Source organism: Rhinatrema bivittatum, chromosome 1, assembly GCF_901001135.1.
Source record: "Rhinatrema bivittatum chromosome 1, aRhiBiv1.1, whole genome shotgun sequence".
Classification (NCBI taxonomy): Eukaryota; Metazoa; Chordata; class Amphibia; order Gymnophiona; family Rhinatrematidae; genus Rhinatrema; species Rhinatrema bivittatum.
Window position 1 is genome coordinate 534560246 of NC_042615.1, and position 19836 is coordinate 534580081.

General features: G+C 45.1%; 1 protein-coding gene across 5 annotated transcripts in view; it reads left to right on the plus strand.

Annotated features, from left to right (window-relative positions):
* Nucleotides 1–19836, plus strand: part of LOC115097864 — a 107479-nt gene that overhangs the window by 79518 nt on the left and 8125 nt on the right. For 4 of the 5 annotated variants that reach the window (XM_029614020.1, XM_029613995.1, XM_029614003.1 and 1 more), the window contains exon 6: nucleotides 19629–19690. The exons of the other annotated variant lie outside the window; for it this stretch is intronic. In XM_029614020.1, coding sequence (XP_029469880.1) covers nucleotides 19629–19651 — 23 coding nt within the window. In that variant the 3' untranslated portion in view covers nucleotides 19652–19690. The remainder of the gene's footprint in view (nucleotides 1–19628; nucleotides 19691–19836) is intronic. 5 annotated transcript variants of the gene reach the window in all.

Consider the following 19836-nt stretch of genomic DNA (forward strand, 5'->3'; position numbering starts at 1 on the left):
AAAGTAGAGGCATACTCCACACCTGGAAAAAAAACCCGAGTCACCCAATAGCAGGGACTGATATCCCCTCAAACCCCATTTATTTCTCAGCCATCTCCAAGCCTGCACACAAGGATACACCAGAGTCCTGGAGAATGCCAATTTTTGTAGCTCCCCAGGCCACGCCTGGATTAAATACAGTGGAGACCTAGGAGCCAGCATGCTAGCCAGTAACCACGCTTCACAACAGGAGTATTTACCAGGACTGGGAATCTAGCACACATCTAGCATACACCAAAAAAAAAAATACTACAGCTCAAAAATAGAAACATTTGCAAACAATGCCCTATTTAATATAGTAAACAACCTAACATGTACAACACTATCAATTAATGCAAACATAGTTCATATACCTATATGTAAAAAATCACCGAAGCTAATGATTTCCGAATTATCCCAAACAACTGAAAAGCAGGTTGTTAAAACAAGCAAAAAACATACTTTGAAATGTCTGTATGCCAATGCCAGAATTCTAAGTAGTAAGATGGGAGAGTTAGAGTGTATAGCAGCAAATGATGAGATTGATATAATTGGCATTACAGAGACTTGGTGGAAGGAGGATAACCAATGGGACAGTGCTATATCAGGGTACAAATTATATCGCAATGATAGGGAGGATCAACTTGGTGGGGGTGTGGCACTTTATGTCCGGGAGGGTATAGAGTCCAACAGGATAAAGATCATACAAGAGACTAAATGCTCAGTAGAATCTATATGGGTAGAAATCCCATGCGTGTTGGGTAAGAGTATAGTGATAGGAGTATACTACCGTCCACCTGGACAAAATGGTCAGACAGATGATGAAATGCTAAGAAAAATCAGGGAAGCAAACCAATTTGGCAGTGCAATAATAATGGGAGATTTCAATTACCCCAATATTGACTGGGTAAATGTAACATCAGGACTTGCTAGAGACATAAAGTTCCTGGCTGTAATAAATGATTGCTTCATGGAGCAATTGGTTCAGGAACCAACAAGAGAGGGAGCTATTTTAGATTTAATTCTTGGTGGAACGCAAGATTTGGTGAGAGAAGTAACGGTGGTGGGGCCACTTGGCAACAGTGATCATAACATGATCAAATTTAAACTAATAACTGGAAGGGGGACAATAAGTAAATCTGCAGCTCTAACACTAAATTTTAAAAAGGGAAACTTTGATAAAATGAGAAAAATAGTTAGAAAAAAACTGAAAGGTGCAGCTGCAAAGGTTAAAAGTGTTCAACAGGCATGGACATTGTTTAAAAATACAATCCTAGAGGCGCAGTCCATATGTATTCCACGCATTAAGAAAGGTGGAAGGAAGGAAAAACGATTACCGTCATGGTTAAAAGGTGAGGTGAAAGAGGCTATTTTAGCCAAAAAAACATCCTTCAAAAACTGGAAGAAGGATCCATCTGAAGAAAATAGGATAAAACATAAGCATTGTCAAGCTAAGTGTAAAACATTGATAAGACAGGCGAAGAGAGAATTTGAAATGAAATTAGCCATAGAGGCAAAAACTCATAATAAAAACTTTTTTAAATATATCCAAAGCAAGAAACCTGTGAGGGAGTCGGTTGGACCATTATATGACAGAGGGGTTAAAGGGGCTCTTAGGGAAGATAAGGCCATTGCAGAAAGACTAAATGAATTCTTTGCCTCCGTGTTTACAAATGAGGATGTTGGGGAGATACCAGTTCCAGAGATGGTTTTCAGGGGTGATGAGTCAGACAAACTGAACGAAATCACTGTGAACCTGGAAGATGTAGTAGGCCAGATTGACAAACTAAAGAGTAGCAAATCACCTGGACCGGATGGTATGCATCCTAGGGTTCTGAAGGAACTCAAAAATGAAATTTCTGATCTATTAGTTAAAATTTATAACCTATCATTAAAATCATCCATTGTACCTGAAGACTGGAGGGTAGCCAATGTAACCCCAATATTTAAAAAAGGCTCCAGGGGCGATCCAGGTAACTATAGACCAGTGAGCCTGACTTCAGTGCCAGGAAAAATAGTGGAAACACTTCTCAAGAACAAAATTGTAAAACATATAGAAAGACATGATTTAATGGAACATAGTCAACATGGATTTACCCAAGGGAAGTCTTGCCTAACAAATCTGCTTCATTTTTTTGAAGGGGTTAATAAACATGTGGATAAAGGTGAACCGGTAGATGTAGTGTATTTGGATTTTCAGAAGGCGTTTGACAAAGTCCCTCATGAGAGGCTTCTACGTAAACTAAAAAGTCATGGGATAGGAGGAGATGCCCTTTCGTGGATTACAAACTGGTTAAAAGACAGGAAACAGAGAGTAGGATTAAATGGTCAATTTTCTCAGTGGAAAAGGGTAAACAGTGGAATCTGTACTTGGACCGGTGCCTTTCAATATATATATAAATGATCTGGAAAGGAATACGACGAGTGAGGTTATCAAATTTGCAGATGATACAAAATTATTTAGAGTAGTTAAATCACAAGCAGACTGTGATACTTTGCAGGAGGACCTTGCAAGACTTGAAGATTGGGCATCCAAATGGCAGATGAAATTTAATGTGGACAAGTGCAAGGTGTTGCATATAGGGAAAAATAACCCTTGCTGTAGTTACACGATGTTAGGTTCCATATTAGGAGCTACCACCCAGGAAAAGGATCTAGGCATCATAGTGGATAATACTTTAAAATCGTCAGCTCAGTGTGCTGCAGCAGTCAAAAAAGCAAATAGAATGTTAGGAATTATTAGGAAGGGAATGGTTAATAGAACGGAAAATGTCATAATGCCTCTATATCGCTCCATGGTGAGACCACACCTTGAATACTGTGTACAATTCTGGTCGCCGCATCTCAAAAAAGATATAGTTGCGATGGAGAAGGTACAGAGAAGGGCAACCAAAATGATAAAGGGGATGGAACAGCTTCCCTATGAGGATAGGCTGAAGAGATTAGGGCTGTTCAGCTTGGAGAAGAGAGACGGCTGAGGGGGGATATGATAGAGGTGTTTAAGATCATGAGAGGTCTTGAACGAGTAGATGTGACTCGGTTGTTTTCACTTTCGAATAATAGAAGGACTAGGGGGCATTCCATGAAGTTAGCAAGTAGCACATTTAAGACTAATCGGAGAAAATTCTTTTTCACTCAACGCACAACAAAGCTCTGGAATTTGTTGCCAGAGGATGTGGTTAGTGCAGTTAGTGTAGCTGGGTTCAAAAAAGGTTTGGATAAGTTCTTGGAGGAGAAGTCCTTTAATGGCTATTAATCAATTTTACTTAGGGAATAGCCACTGCTATTAATTGCATCAGTAGCATGGGATCCTCTTAGTGTTTGGGTAATTGCCAGGTTCTTGTGGCCTGGTTTTGGCCTCTGTTGGAAACAGGATGCTGGGCTTGATGGACCCTTGGTCTGACCCAGCATGGCAATTTCTTATGTTCTTATGTTCATCTAACCCTACAAGAAAATCAATGCAATGATGTAGCCCAAATTCTTTAAAGACAAAATTGAGAATTTAAGGAAAAATATCCCTGTAACTACAAAACAAGAGATTAGGATGCCCACTAGAGACGTCAGTATCTGGGCTGAATTTGAGGAGGTATCACACCCTGAAGTAGAAAAAATGATTAGGCAATTAAACCTTGCTACCCACAAAAGCGACACCATACCCATTACAGAACTTAAAAAAATAGCCGATACAATAACCCCAACCTTAACTAAAATCATCAACCTCTCACTAGACGAAGGAGTAATGCCGGATACCTTGAAAGGAGCCATAATCAAGCCAATTATTAAGAAAAAGAACCTTGACCCCTTAAATCTTAGCAACTACAGACCAGTCTCCAACTTACCCCTAATAGCCAAACTAATCGAAAAATCAGTTCAAAAACAACTATCTAACCACCTTGAAAATAACAACATACTATCCAGCACAACATGGATTCTGCAAACATTACAGTACAGAAACATTGCTATTAGCTCTATCAGACAATATCTTAAGAGGATTCGATACAGGAACACACTACATTCTGGTTCTATTAGATCTCTCTGCAGCATTTGACACTGTAAATCACAGAATACTAATCAATAGACTGAAAGAAATAGGACTCACTAACAAAACACTAAAATGGTTCGAGTCATACCTAAACAATAGATGTTTTCAGGTACAAATCAAAAATGCACTTTCAGACAAAGTCAAACTGCTAACTGGTGTCCCACAGGGATCAGCCCTATCTGCAACACTGTTTAACATCTACCTCCTCCCAGTATGTCACTTACTAGCAGGATTGGGAATCTTACATTACATTTATGCAAATGATATACAATTACTGTTACCCATTCCAAACACCATTGAAGAAACAATGAAACTAGCCAATATGTACCTAGAAATAATCAAACAGCTCCTAAACCAGATGGAATTTGTTATAAACATTGACAAAACTGAATTCTTACATCTTGAACGTAAAAACACTCACCACACACAACCAATATTCACAATCAAAAATATTCAAACCTCCGAGTTAGCAACAAAAGTTAGGGATCTAGGAGTAATAATTGACCCTGAGCTAAACATGAAACAACAATACCTTAAGAGATCGAGCCCTCTCCACAGCTGGCCCACCGTTATGGAACTCCATCCCTCCCGATCTCAGACAGGAGCCCTGCCTCCTAACCTTTAGAAAAAGACTCAAGACTTGGCTGTTTATGCAAGCTTTCCCAGATTTAAATTAATGCACCTCGCCATCAACATATCCAACACAGCAGCCGTACCTCATCTCCTTGTATATAATTTAGTCTCTGCTAAACTATCTTTATTTCCTCTGATCCCAGTTCAACAGTCCTTGTTAATTGTAACTGCTTTCTTCGATACGTTATTTCTGTTTTGATGTATTTATTGCACCCCTGTTTATTTGTAAACAAGCATGATGTGATTGTTTCATGAATGCCGGTATATAAAAACCTTAAATAAATAAATAAATAAATAAATCTCACAGAAAATAAAAGAAGGTTATGCAAAACTAATGATCCTAAGAAGACTAAAACCTCTATTAACGATTAACAATTTTCGCACAGTTCTACAAGCAATGATATTCGCTAGCATAGATTATTGTAACTCCCTGCTGTTAGGACTACCTCAATCTACAATTCGGCCTCTGCAAATATTGCAAAATTCCGCTGCCAGAGTTTTGACAGGCAAAAAAAAAGAGTGACCACATTAGAGGAACACTTGCTAAACTCCACTGACTTCCAATTGAACAAAGAATACAATATAAAGCACTTTGTATAATCCATAAACTAATCCACGATGATAAAGCCGACTGGCTTAACACAGCACTGCGCGTGCATGTACCACAAAGAAACCTGAGATCTGCAAATAAAGCTCTACTAACTGTCCCCTCTGTCAAATCAGCACATCTCACACAAGTAAGGGAAAGAGCACTGTCACTGGCTGGTCCTGTACTCTGGAATGCCATGCCACTCGAAATAAGACTACAGACAAATCTGAAATTATTCAAAACTAATCTGAAAACCTGGCTTTTTAAACAAGCATTTTATAAAGATAAAGAAAAGGAGAAAAATAGTTGAGCGATAAGGACGCACCAAGCTAGACGTTTTTAGTAACCTACATAAGCATATTAATGTTAAAATCAAACTGCCTAATTTGTTCCTAACAATCAGGTTTAATTTACTCACCTAGTTTATTATTTTAAATTGTTACCGTACTATGATGGCATACGAGTAATTTGTAATCTATACCACCCATATTTCTCTTTATCGTGCCCTTCTGTAAACCGTTGTGATGGTATTTAACTTAACGACGGTATTGAAAAAAAAGTTAAATAAATAAATAAATAAATAATCCATTCACCTACAAATCGCAATTGACAGGCTGCGTTATATAATCGCAAATCGGGAAGATCTAGACCACCCGCCTCTTTGGAGCACTCAAGTTTAGTATCACTTATCCGCACTCTTTTACTATTCCAGAGGAAAGATAGAAAAGAGGAACGCAACTTATTTAGATCCCTTACTGTGAGCCAGCACAGTAGCATTTGCAGCTTGTATAGTATCTTTGGGGTGATCAACATCTTTAGGAGCACACATCTACCAAAGAGCAATAGAGGAAAGGATTGCCTCACTTTCAGTTGTGACTGTATGTGTACAATAACATTCTTGATGTTCAGCTCATACAAGGAGCCTAAATCCCTAGGGATCCACATTCCCAGATACTTAATGTAGAGATTACTTACCTGATAATCTCGTTTTCCTTAGTGTATGCAGATGGACTCAAAACAAATGGGTATAGTGTGCTCGTGCTAGCAGTTGGAGACGGATCTGACGTCAGCACGGGGTACATATACCCCCACAGGAAGTGCAGCAACTCAGTAATCTTCCTTGCAAATGTTTTATGGATATATGTGTGACTGACCGATCAATTAAATGAACAGGATTACCCTGACCGATTGATAGTAACTTGAGACCGCCAGTGTTCTCAACCGGAAGGAGTCGACACCCGGCAGGGTGGAGGCCCTATATAAGGAAACATAGCTTACCGTGAGTCGGTGAATCCCCATGTATACCGGCAGCCGGGCGGGATGCTGAGTCCATCTGCATACACTAAGGAAAACGAGATTATCAGGTAAGTAATCTCTACATTTCCTAGCGTGTAGCAGATGGACTCTAAACAAGTGGGATATACAAAAGCTACTCCCGGACTGGGTGGGAGGCTGCCCGAGGTCCGTTTAGGATTGCCCTCGCAAATGATGTGTCCTCCCTGGCCTGGACGTCCAGACGGTAGAATCTGGAGAAGGTATGGGGGGAGGACCACGTTGCTGCTTTACATATCTCTGCTGGCGACAGCATCCTAGTTTCTGCCCAGGAGGCCGCCTGCGCTCTGGTAGAGTGAGCCTTGACCCGTAGAGGTGGTGGTTTTCCCGCTTCTACGTAGGCCGCCTTGATAACTTCTTTGATCCAGCGGGCGATGGTTGCCCGTGAGGCTGCTTCCCCTTGCTTTTTCCCGCTGTGAAGGACGAACAGGTGGTCCGTCTTTCGTACTGCTTCTGACATTTCCAGGTACCTGGACAGCAGCCTGCCGATGTCGAGATGGCGCAGTATTCGACTTCTTCCGACTTCTTCAAACCTTCCGTGGTTGGCAAGGATATGGTTTGGTTGAGGTGGAAGTGTGAGACTACTTTGGGTAAGAAGGAAGGAACCGTGCGAAGATGGATAGCCCCTGGAGTGATTCTGAGAAACGGATCACGGCAGGACAGCGCTTGTAGCTCTGAGATGCGGCGCGCTGAGCATACGGCCAGCAGGAACACCATCTTCAAGGTTAACAAACAGAGGGACAGCCCTCGAAGGGGTCTGAAGGCGGGACCCGCTAGAAATTCCAAAACTAAGTTCAGGTTCCCCAGGGGCACTGGCCACTTCAGTGGCGGGCGAATGTGTTTGACTCCTTTCAGGAAACGTGAAACGTCTGGGTGTGTGGCAATGCTGTTGCCGTCACTCCTGGGACCGTAGCAGGATAGCGCTGCCACCTGAACCTTGATGGAATTGAGGGACAGACCCTTCTGAAGTCCATCTTGCAGGAAATCCAAAATGATAGGGATTTTAGCAGCATGTGGATTGGTGCTGTGAGTGTCGCACCAGGCTTCAAATACTCTCTAGATCCTTATATATGTTAGTGATGTGGAGAACTTGCGTGCTCGGAGGAGTGTATTTATTTATTTATTTTATTTATATTCTTTTCTATACCGAAGTATAGCAGAAAGCCTTCACTCCGGTTTACAGTTGAACAAACTTCATACATGTAAACGTTTTTTGTTTTTTTTTTTTATCACATATCAAACCTAACCAATAAACAATTAAACAGGATTAACATAAACATTCAACATTATAATCATAATTGATCTTTCAGTGATTGCAGATTAGTATAGAGAGGTACAAAATTATAGGGAGCATCATAAGTTGAGCTTGTTGACAAATAGTGGGAGAATTTAGTTATAGTGGGCACAAGAATCAGATTAGGATTGAAGGGGAGTGTGAGGGCAAAAGATAAAGTAAAGGCTGGGTGGGTGAAAGGAGGAGAAGGTGAGGTAAAGTGGAGAAAAAAAAGAGGGGTTGGAATTGAAAGGGGGAGTAGTTAGGTGGATTTGAAGGAAGGAGAGAGGCTTAATGTTCATACATGGGGATGAATTCAATGAGCCGAGAGTGTAGATCCTGATTAGGTAGTGAATGATTGTCTAAAAAGCCAAGTTTTGATTTCTTTTTTGAAGGATTTGTGGTCTCTAATAGAGCTTAAATGTGATGGTAAGGAGTTCCATTCTTTTGGTCCTGCTATAGAGAATGCTCGATTCCTGGTATTGGTAAGTTTTGCATCAGAGAGTGGGGGTATGATTAGTTGCAATTTGTTGGAGATTCGAGTAGATCTTGGTGGTCTGAAAAGTTTAATCATGTGATCAAGTGAAGCGTTATCATTGTAGATTTCATTGTGGAGTATAGATAATGATTTTATATTTGATTCTTTGAGTGATGGGTTGCCAATGTAGATTCATCAGTGTTGGAGTGATATGATCGAATTTCTTTTTTCCAGTGAGGACACGTGCTGCAGCATTTTGCAGTAATTGTAGGGGCTTCAGTGTGGATTTTGGGAGTCCAATGAATAATGCGCTGCAGTAATCAATGCATGAGAAAGGGGTAGATTTTCAGACGAGCGCGAACAGCCTACTTTTGTTTGCGCTCCAGGCGCAAACAAAAGTACACTGGATTTTAGTAGATACGCGCGGAGCCGCGCGTATCCACTAAAATCCTGGATCGGCGCGCGCAAGGCTATCGATTTTGTATAGCCTGCGCGCGCCGAGCCGCGCTGCCTCCCCCCGTTCCCTCCAAGGCCGCTCCGAAATCGGAGCGGCCTCGGAGGGAACTTTCCTTTGCCCTCCCCTCACCTTACCCTCCCTTCCCCTACCTAACCCACCCACCCGGCCCTGTCTACACCCCCCCCTTACCTTTGTCGGGGGATTTACGCCTCCCGGAGGGAGACGTAAATCCCCGCGCGCCAGCGGCCCTGCTGCGCGCCGGGCCGCGACCTGGGGGCGGGTACGGAGGGCGCGGCCACGCCCCCGGGCCATAGCCACGCCCCCGTACCCGCCCCCAAAACGCTGCCGACACGCCCCCGGAACGCCGCGACGACCGGGCCCGCCCCCCGACACGCCCCCCTCCGAGAACCCCGGGACTTACGCGAGTCCCGGGGCTCTGCGCGCGCCGGGAGGCCTATGTAAAATAGGCTTCCCGGCGCGCAGGGCCCTGCTCGCGTAAATCCGCCCGGTTTTGGGCGGATTTACGCGAGCAGGGCTCTGAAAATCCGCCCCAATATGAGTGATTGAAGAACAGTTCTAAAATCATGAGGATACAGTAAGGGTTTGAGATGTTTGAGTATGTGAAGTTTGTGGAAACCTTCCCTTGTTTTTGTAGCTATGCATGATTTGAGGTTCAGTTCATTGTCAATCCAAATACCAAGGTCTCTTACTGTGTTCTTCAGTTGGATGTTGATGTTGTCAATTGTGATGTGGGTAATTTGTAATAATTTTTCTAGATTGTTTCTTTTTATCAGGATACATTCAGTCTTGTTCATGTTTAGGCATAATTTTAGTTGGTTCAGTTTTAGTTGTATCTATTACCGGCCCCGAGTATCCCCTTTTCTTCAGTCGAGCCCTCTCAATGGCCAGACCGTAAGAGAGAATTGAGCTGGATCCTCGTGGAGGATGGGACCTTGCCTCAGCAGGTCCCTGTGTGGAGGCAGGGGTAGTGGATTCCCTACCAGCAGTCTTCTCATGTCTGCGTACCAGGGTCTTCTTGGCCAGTCCGGGGCCACTAGAAGAACTAGGCCTCTGTGCCGCTGAGTCTTGTGTATAATGGCGCCCAGCAGGGGCCATGGAGGAAAAGCATATAGCAGGATCCCCTGAGGCCATGGCTGTACCAGAGCGTCGATCCCATGGGAGGGAGGATCTTGTCTGTGACTGAAGTACCTGGGTACTTGAGCGTTGGACCTGTCCGCTAGTAGGTCCATGCCCGGAGTCCCCCACTGATCCACGATCATCTGGAAAGCTGTGGGCAACAGCTGCCACTCCCCCAGGTTTAGGCTTTCTCTGCTGAGGAAGTCTGCCGTGGTGTTGTCCTTCCCAGCGATGTGGACGGCGGAGATGTCCTGGAGATTCGCCTCCACCCAAGCCATCAGGGGTGTCATTTCTAAGGATACCTGTCGGCTTCTGGTTCTGCCCTGTCGGTTGATGTATGCCACCGTGGTAGTGTTGTCCGACATCACCCTGACCGCTCTGTTTCGAAGTCTGTGGGCAAATCGCAGGCACGCTAGCCTGACTGCCCGTGCCTCTAGTCGGTTGATGTTCCACCCCGACTCTTCTTTGTTCCACCGCCCTTGGGCGGTGAGTTCTTCGCAGTGTGCTCCCCATCCATTCAGGCTGGCATCTGTAGTGAGCAGGGTCCAGGTTGGGGAGGACATTCTTGACCCCCGGCTCATGTGGCCGGGCTGCAACCACCACCGTAGCTGATTCCGCACTCTGGCTGGTAGAGGTAGGTGTACGGTGTAGTTCTGTGATCGTGGGCTCCACCGAGATAGGAGGGCGCGTTGCAATGGTCTCATATGAGCCCGCATCCATGGTATCACCTCCAGAGTGGATGCCATGAGGCCGAGGACCTGTAGGTAATCCCAAGCTGTGGGCCGGGTGGCGCTCAGCAGGGCCTGCAGACGATTCCGGAGCTTTGATCTCCTCTTGGAGGTCAGACTGACCTTGTCTTCCTGGGTGTCGAATCGGACTCCTAGGTATTCCAGCAACTGAGAAGGCTGTAGGGAACTCTTGTTTGTGTTGACTACCCATCCTAGGCTTTCCAGAAGAGCTATAACTCTGATGGTTGCCTGGTGGCTCTCCTCCGGTGACTTTGCCCTGATCAGCCAATCGTCCAGGTAGGGATGGACGAGAATTCCTTCCTTCCTGAGTGACGCCGCCACTACTACTATGACCTTGGTAAAGGTCTGCGGCGCGGTGGCTAACCCGAAGGGTAAAGCTCGGAACTGGAAGTGTTGGTTCAGGACCTTGAAGCGTAAGTAGCGCTAGTGATCCCGATGGATTGGGATATGCAAGTAGGCTTCTGACAGGTCCAGGGATGTGAGAAACTCCCCTGGCTGTATTGCACTTTTGACTGACCGCAGAGTTTCCATGCGAAAGCTGGGGACCCATAGGTGTCGGTTGACTGACTTGAGGTCCAGGACGGGCCTGAAAGTGCCCTCTTTCTTGGGTACTATGAAATAAATGGAATAATGCCCAGAATTTATCTCCCAAGCAGGCACTGGGATTATGGCTTTTAGGGACAGGAGTCTCCGCAAGGTAACTCCAGTGCCGCCTTCTTGAGGGGTGGACAAGGAGATTCCACAAACTTGTCTGGCGGGAGCCGAAGAAAGTCCAGGTAGTACCCTTCTCGGATGATGGCGAGGACCAACTGGTCCGAGGTGATCTCGACCCACCTGCGGTAGAAGAGGGATAGCCTGCCCCCTATGGCTTCTACCCTCACATGGGTTGGCTGATTCTCATTGTGGGGTGCGGCCGGGACCCGAACCCGAGCCGGTTCTCCTCTTGTTGTGCTTAGTCTAAAAGGACTGGTTCCTGGCCTGAGAACGAGGTGCTTGGTAGCGAGCCCTGTAAGGGTTGAAGCGCTGAGAGTTTCTACCTCTGGATGGCCTAGGAAAAGGACGCTGGCTCCTCCTTGACCTGTCTTCTGGTAAACGGGGTAATGGAGAGGCGCCCCATCTATTAGCCAGTTTCTCGAGATCGCTGCCGAACAGGAGGGATCCCTTAAAGGGCATTCTTGTGAGGCGTGTCTTGGAGGAAGAGTCGGCCGACCAATTACGTAGCCAGAGCTGTCTCCTGGCTGCCACTGAAGATGACACTCCCTTGGCTGCTGTACGGACTAGGTCGGAGGCTGCGTCAGTGAGAAACGAGAGAGCCGATTCCATTTCTTCTCCCGGGGTGTTGTTCCTAGCCTGTGATAAACAGGAACTCGTCACCACGGTGCAGCAGGTCGCAATTCGTAGGGACATGGCTGCTACCTCAAAAGCTTGTTTCAGAATGGCGTCCATGTGCCTGTCATGTGCATCCTTGAGGGCCGCTCCCCCCTCCACCGGAATGGTGGTGCGCTTCACAATTGCGCTAACTATGGAGTCTACCTTGGGGCACGCCAGCAGCTCCTTGGTCGCCGGGTCCAGGGGGTACATGCCAGACAAGGCCCGACCCCCTTTGAATGAGGCCTCCGGCGCATTCCATTCCAGATCGATTAGCTGCTGTGCTGCTTGTAGGAGGGGAAAATGGTGAGCTGTTTGGCGCAGGCCCTCTAGCAGGGGGTTCATTCTAGGTTCCCCCGGGGTGTCCTGGCCCAGGATAGCCAGTTCCGACAGACATTGAGAGACCAGGCCTGGGAGATCCTCTTTCGGAAAGAAGCGCTCATGGTCCGATATGGTTCTATCCCTGAGGGAAGTTCTCCCTCCTCGGGGGGCTCATCATCTTCCTCAGAGCAATCTGAACTCCCATAAGTGGGGCTTCCGGGTGGCAAGTGGCCGTGCCTAGGCCTTGAGGGTCCAGGGGCCGAGTCATCTGGTACGTATGGACCCATTCGGGGATCAGACTGCATTTTGACAAAGGCGTGAATCCCCTTGAATAATTCCACCCAGGGGGCACCAGTTCTCTCGGGTTCCCTGGCTGCTCACCGCGGCCTGCTAAGTCCGGGGTGTTCCCTGAGGAACTGGCAATTACGCTGGGCTGGGACCGGTCCTGGCCTGGAACTCCCAGGGCCTCCTCACATTGGGCACATAGGGAGTCTGCATCCTCGCTCAGTGTGGCTCTGAGGTTGCATGCTGAGCAGAGGCTTAGAGCTCTTATGCCTGATTCTGGAGGTGCCGGCTCTGCGGACGCATGGGCTCTCTTACGCTCCATCTCGTCTGTTATTTCCTCCCAGCTGGAGTATGCGCCTTGTAGTATGCGCGAAAGCTGTGCGTCTACTAATATGCGCTTATCCACGTGCGCCTGTCCGCTTGCGCCAATCAACATGCGCCTAGGAACGTGCGCTTATCAGCGGGCGCTTATCAACATGCGCCTATGAACGTGCACCTATCAACGGGCTCTTATCAACATGCGCCTATGAACGTGCGCTTATCAACATGCGCCTATGAACGTGCGCTTATCAGCGGGCGCCTATGAACGGGCGCCTATGAACGGGCGCCTATCAGCGTGCGCTTAGCAACGCGCGCCCATCAGCGTGCGCTTAGCAATGTGCGCCCATCAGCGTGCGCTTATCAACTTGCGCCTATCAGCGTGCGCTCAGCACCGTGCGCTTATCAGTGTTAGCAACGTGTGCCTATCAACATGAATCAAGATGACTTCAATGTACGCCTCTATCAAATATGCGCCCAAGTATTTTCGGGCGCCCAATATATACGCCCGTCGCCTATGCGCTCAGTCTGGCCTGAGCGCTACAGCGAAGCGATGAATCAGGGCAGATGGCGGCGGCGAGCAGGCAGGCAAAATGGTGACCTCCTTGGCGGGCTGCCATGTATGCAGACCCCGCTAATCCTCGCTTCCTCGGAGACCAGCAAGTAAAGATGAACACCTTACCTTGTCTTCGGCGCTTCCCGGCTGCGACCTGGGCGGTCTCCGGCTGCGGGGGGAGAGGGTGATTACCATCACCGCCGCGCTCAAGGAAGTGCACCCGCTGCCTCTAGGCCGCGCCCGAACTCGTCTCGCTCGGGGGCCAAGTCCTCACCGGGACCGAGGCTGCCTCTATGCCGCGCCCGAGCCCTTCTCACTCGGGGGCTAGGTCCCTGCCGCGAGTCGGCCACCGGACCGAGGCTCTTATCTCCGAGGGACCATAGAAATCACCTCGGGAAACTCAACTGGGGGAGGGACCGAATGGTGTCACCGCAGGAGTGCGGGGCTCGTCTTCAGGTAGGCTTCTTCTATGAATTTAGTCGTTAGAATTTGGAAAAACGCTCAGTGAGCGTGAGGTAGCTCCAAACTGCTTTGGAGACGGAAATTACTGAGTTGCTGCACCTCCTGTGGTGGTATATGTACCCCGTGCTGACGTCAGATGCGTCTCCAACTGCTAGCACGAGCACACTACACCCACTTGTTTTGAGTCCATCTGCTACACGCTAGGAAATTTTAATTTTATTTGATGCCCAAGCAAGAGGAAAAGGACCCACCCAGGTTTCCATCAGCCATGGGTCAAACGCGAATGCCTCAGACTTTGAGAAGTTAATTTTCAGGCTGCAATCTGTTGAAATTGAGAAAAATATGTATAATGACAGGTATGCTCCTCCAAGGTTGATCTACAAACCGAAGGATATCATCTGTGAACATAGCAAGTTTAAGAAGTTGTTCGCCTATACAGAGGCCCTTGAATCACTCATCTCATCACAGCCGTATCGCTAGCGGTTCTATTGCCAAGACAAACAGAGGCAAGAGAGGACACCCCTGACGGACTCCACATTGTAAGGCAAATGGTTCTGTAAGATGAGGGTACTAGGGTTGCTATACATAACTCCTGGCCACCCCAGGATCTTACCGGCAAAGCCATATTGGATTAGCACCCAAACCATGTATTCCAACGAGAGCAAGTCAATGCCTTTTCCGCATCTAAGCTAAGGACAACCAACTCAGCGGTTGAAGTTTGACTCAACATGGCAATTAGCTGGCAGACATTCTTCACTCCTTGCCTTCCCTTTACAAATCCCATCTGATCAGTCCTAATTAGCTGAGGGAGAACATTATTCAGTCTGTTGGCTAGAACTGCAGCCAGAATTTTAATATCCACAATAATCAGAGAAATAGGAGGGTTTAGAAGGTTAAAGACTTGAGAAGACATCAGGAACTTGACGAGATGAGGGATCCGACGAGAGACCATGCAAAGACGAAGACGAAGACATGGAATTTCAACGAAGAACATGGAACAGAGTGCCAACGAGAAGCTGGATTGCAGAGAAGTCCTAAGGAGGACTGGCTCCTTGCGAAGGCAAGGAAGTAATGACGTGGCCTCGCCCCTTAGGAGGAAGAGGCAGGACCCTGGAAAGCATCCATGCTGCGAGGAAGACTGCAGGAGCAGGAACTAGGCCTCAAGTAGGCCCCGGGATGGTAGGCGGCTTCTCTGCCGCGGAGAGTGGAACTGCTGGCGGCTCCATGCCGCAGGAGAGCCTGGGGATGCAGGCCTTCTCCCTCGGGGGGGGGGGGGGGGGAGGAGACTGAAGGTAAGGTTGGTGGCCTCCGGGCCACATGGGGACGCCTGTCGGCGGCTTCCTAGCTGCATAGAATGTAGTAGCGCGGCTCCTGCCATGAGAGGAACGTGTCAGCGGTCTCCGGACCAAGTGAGGTGAAGCGGCGTGGTTCCAGCTGCGTGGAGAATGCATCGGCGGCCTCCGAACCACGTGAGATGAAGCAGCGCGGCTCCAGCCGTGCTGGGTGAGCGTCGGCGGCCACCGGGCCGCGGAGAAGAAGAGAGAAAAGGAGGTGAGAGGCCTCCCGCAGCTCCGGCCGCGGGAGGGATCGCAATAGTATTGCATCTGGGAGAGCAGGATTTTACTTTTAATTGTAATTCTCACAAGTCCTATTCTAGGTTGGATTACGTTTTAGTGTCTGGCAAACTCTTTCCAGGCACATAGGAGGCTACTATAGGCACTATCTCCATCTCTGATCATGCCCACTGGGTGTGGAACTAGGGCGTTAACAGTGTCCCTCTTTTTTTCCTGGCGCATTAGCCCTGACCTCTATCTAGTAGATAAGGCTTTTCATGAATACCTAAGGTTGTGCTGGGAGGAGTAGATCTTTCCCCTTCTGTGCTATGGGAGGCTGGCAAAGCAGTACTTCCAGGAGTCCTTACTTTTTTTTTTTGGCAATCTAACTAAGATAGACTGATTCATAGCCGGGGCTAAAAAATCTGTGGAAACCAAATCATTATAGAATTGAGATAACACCAGGAGCATTGGAAATTTCAAAATCATGTAAAATTCTGTCCCCAACTTCAAGCCCTGGACCACTGAAAATGTTTCACCATCCCTAATAAGGGCATTAAGTGTTTTCACTGTTGCTTGTGACAAGTTGGGCCATGAAAGGTCCTGAAAAAGAGTCACAAGCCTCCATATTCACTGGTTTGTGGCTATAGAGATCGCTATAATGCTCCAGAAAATGCGCAGAAATATCAGCTTGAGAGTGTTTGTGCATGCTGGAACGATCTCTCATACCTGCTATACAAGATTTTTGGCCTTTCACCAAACCAGATTGACAAGAAACTTGCTTGGCCTACTGCCAAAGCTGTACATCTGATACTGGAAAAATCTAAGAGATTTGGAAGCTTGCTGGTGCAATAAATGATTCAAAGCTTCATGGGCTTGGTCCACATTAAATTTAGTGGACTCCAACAAATCAATTATATGCTGAGAATGCGCAGATTATAAAGCACTAGTTAAATGCAAAATTTCCGCAAGAGGGAGTATCCAGAGAAATTTATTCAGAAAGGATATCTGAAGGCACGCAGTCAAGATCGTTTAGAATTGTTAAAGAAAAAGGAGAAAAAATCTATGCCACGTATTGTCTGTCCCATGACTTACACCACCATGTCTCATAAAATTATCACGATTTTAAGAAAACATTGGCCCATATTACAGGTTTTAACTGCTTTTAAAGATAAAGATCTATTGATTGCGAACAAAAGAGATAAGAACCTGAAGGATATGCTAGCTCCGTCGGCTCTACCGGTCAAACATAAGAAAGACATCAGACCACCAGGCCATCGCCCTTGTGGAACGTGCTCAGTGTGTAATGTAAATATGAAAACTTCTGTTTTGAAGATACCGGGTAGAGAAAAGGATTTCATATTAACTTCATTTACAAACTGCAAAAGTAAAGGAGTAATATACGCCGTATTCTGTCCATGCAATCTGATAAATATAGGGAAAACTGTGAGAGCATTAAATAAAAGAGTAATTGAACATAGGAGTAACATCAATCGATTAGTTGCTGCCAAACCTTTAGTTGAGCATTCTATTTTGAAGAATCACAAATTTGAGGATTATAAATTCTGCATTGTTCAACAACCATTACCAAACCAAAGAGGAGGTGATTTTGATTTATTATTATTACAACTTGAACAAAGATATATTTTTGATTTTAAGACTTTGATACCTGATGGTCTGAACAATGAAACTGATGTCTGTTTTTTTATAGTACATTACAGTCAATGCAGTCAATGGTCAGCTATATATTTTTTATACATATCCCCCTGTATTATTTTTATTTCTTACAATTTTACATATTTTTTATATATATCACTCTGCAATATTTTTATTTCATACAATTTTATCTTATTTATTTTTTGTCAATCACAATGGAATTAGAATATACAGATTTTAAATAATTTATATTTCATAATTTTTAATCTGTTTATTTTTATCCAATGTGATGATATATGCAATATAGAATATGGGCATATTCTTTTTTAACACCCACTGAAAATCTTGTGAATAGTTATTTTTTGTTGATTTTATTCCTCGATTTGGCTTGTTTAATTGATAATTTCCATCCGGTGAAATCATAAAAATTGGTCATAACACTCACCACTAGTTTATTTACTCTTGTTCCAGGTTTGATTTCTATATATGTATTTTAATAGTACTTTGAATGGTTTGCAGTAGAGCAGTAAGAACATTTTTAGATCACCACGGCACATTTTTTAAAAAAAAAAGTCAACCCCACCTGGTATCCATGTCAATCATGTAACCCCGCCCTCATGACACTGTTTTGGCGCCAATTTAGTTTTAAAGGGCGCTGTGTTTGGCGTCTCCATTCTTTTGTTATTCGCTGAAAGGAGACGAACCACATCGGCATACATAGATTTGGTAAGTTGCTTTCAATTATCTGCATTGGCATCCACTAGGGGTGAGCATTCGTATTGAACATAAATGTAAAACGCTACTTTTTTTTTTTTTTAACTTAAAAAAGTGATAAGACATAAACGATCGGATTTCCAACTTATTCAACATAGCTATGTTGAATAAGTTGGAAATCGCGATTGTTGATCCAAAATAAAAATTTAAACCCCTCACCTTCCTTAATCCCCCCCCCAAAGACTTACCACAACTCCCTGGTGATCCAGCGAGGAGTGAGGACGCCATTTCTGAAAGTCTTTCCGAGGAGCACGTGACGTCGGCGCCACGTCGGAGTGACGCAGCGTCACGTGATTCCCCGTGGGTTCGCGCCGGAACGCTCGTTCGGCCCAAAAGGAACTTTTGGCCAGCTTGGGGGGGTCAGGAGGCCCCCCCAAGCTGGCCAAAAGTTCCTTTTGGGCCGAACGAGCGTTCCGGCGCGAACCCGCAGGGAATCACGTGACGCCGCGTCACTCCGACATGACGCCGACGTCACGTGCTTCTTGCAAAGTTGGTCAGAAATGGCGTCCTGACCCGCTGGACCACCAGGGAGTTGTGGTAAGTCTTGGGGGGGGGGGATTAAGGAGGGTGAGGGGTTTAAATTTTTATTTGCACATATGGACATATACTCAACTCATTGAATTCTGTTTATGTCCATATTGACCGCAAATGGGACCCCCTTTGGACATATGGACATATGAACTTAAACTTTTGCTCTGCACATCCCTAGCATCCACTATATGAAGATGTGCACGGCACAATATGTATATAAAACAACTCTTTTAATAGTTATATTTTGTTAGGCAGAAAAGCCGTTTTCTTATTCGTGCCATGATCTAAGTTGCTGTGCTAGAATCAGAGTGAAAGGGCGTTTTGGTTGGCGTCCTTGTTCTCACTGATTTATTGATACGAGACGTATCGCATTTTAACCCATAGTATTTACAACCATAACATTCGCTGGCATAATTCGCTAAAGAAAACATATTTTCTATTTACTATTTTTCTATAGAATTATTATACAGTAAAGAGTTGCTTTGAAGTTGTTATGCCGCTATTGTTTTTGTAATACAAATAATACCATGAGTGGGTACTTTTGAAAGCACAAATTAATGATATATACACAGTTGTTTTTGTTTTCATTTCCTCTTCTAAAATCCGGATAGATACAGTTGAGTGGGGACAACCTGTCACTTGCACCACAATGTGAAGTTTTTCAATTTAATTTTGGTTTAAACAAAATTGTCTTTCGAGGGTTGAGTTACACAATATATGGCAAGATTAATTACACTGCTGCATAACCCATTTATCACACATATTTTTTCGCGTGGTATTTAATAATTAATGTTACATGAATTATCAATTACTTATTTTGGGTGTCCTTTGAGATTTGTTATTTAGAAATTTATCAGGCTATTGTTTTAAAACCTATTTTTGCTCGTTTTCACACAAATACATAAACTATTACATAATCCATTTATTATATTTCTATATTTTTTCTTTTCTATTTTTGATTCTGTTTTTTCTAATTTAAATATATCACCTTATATATTTCATTACCAAATATTCAATAGAAGGGGATTTTAAGCCATGAATACACTTGGTTTGTTTATTTATAGATAGCTGAATATGATCTACTTGTTTTAAATAGATGTAGGTATACGATTGATTTGATCCGGACCATCACCTGAATACTGCTTTGTGACTGAAAAGGTATTTTCTGCTTATTCTAATCTGTATGAAGTTCAAGTGAATTTGATGAATTTGAAAAAACTTTTTCTATTTTATCTTTTTGATGTTCATATTCCATTGTCATTATTATAGTTTTTACAATGTGTAGGTTTTTGATGAGATATCGT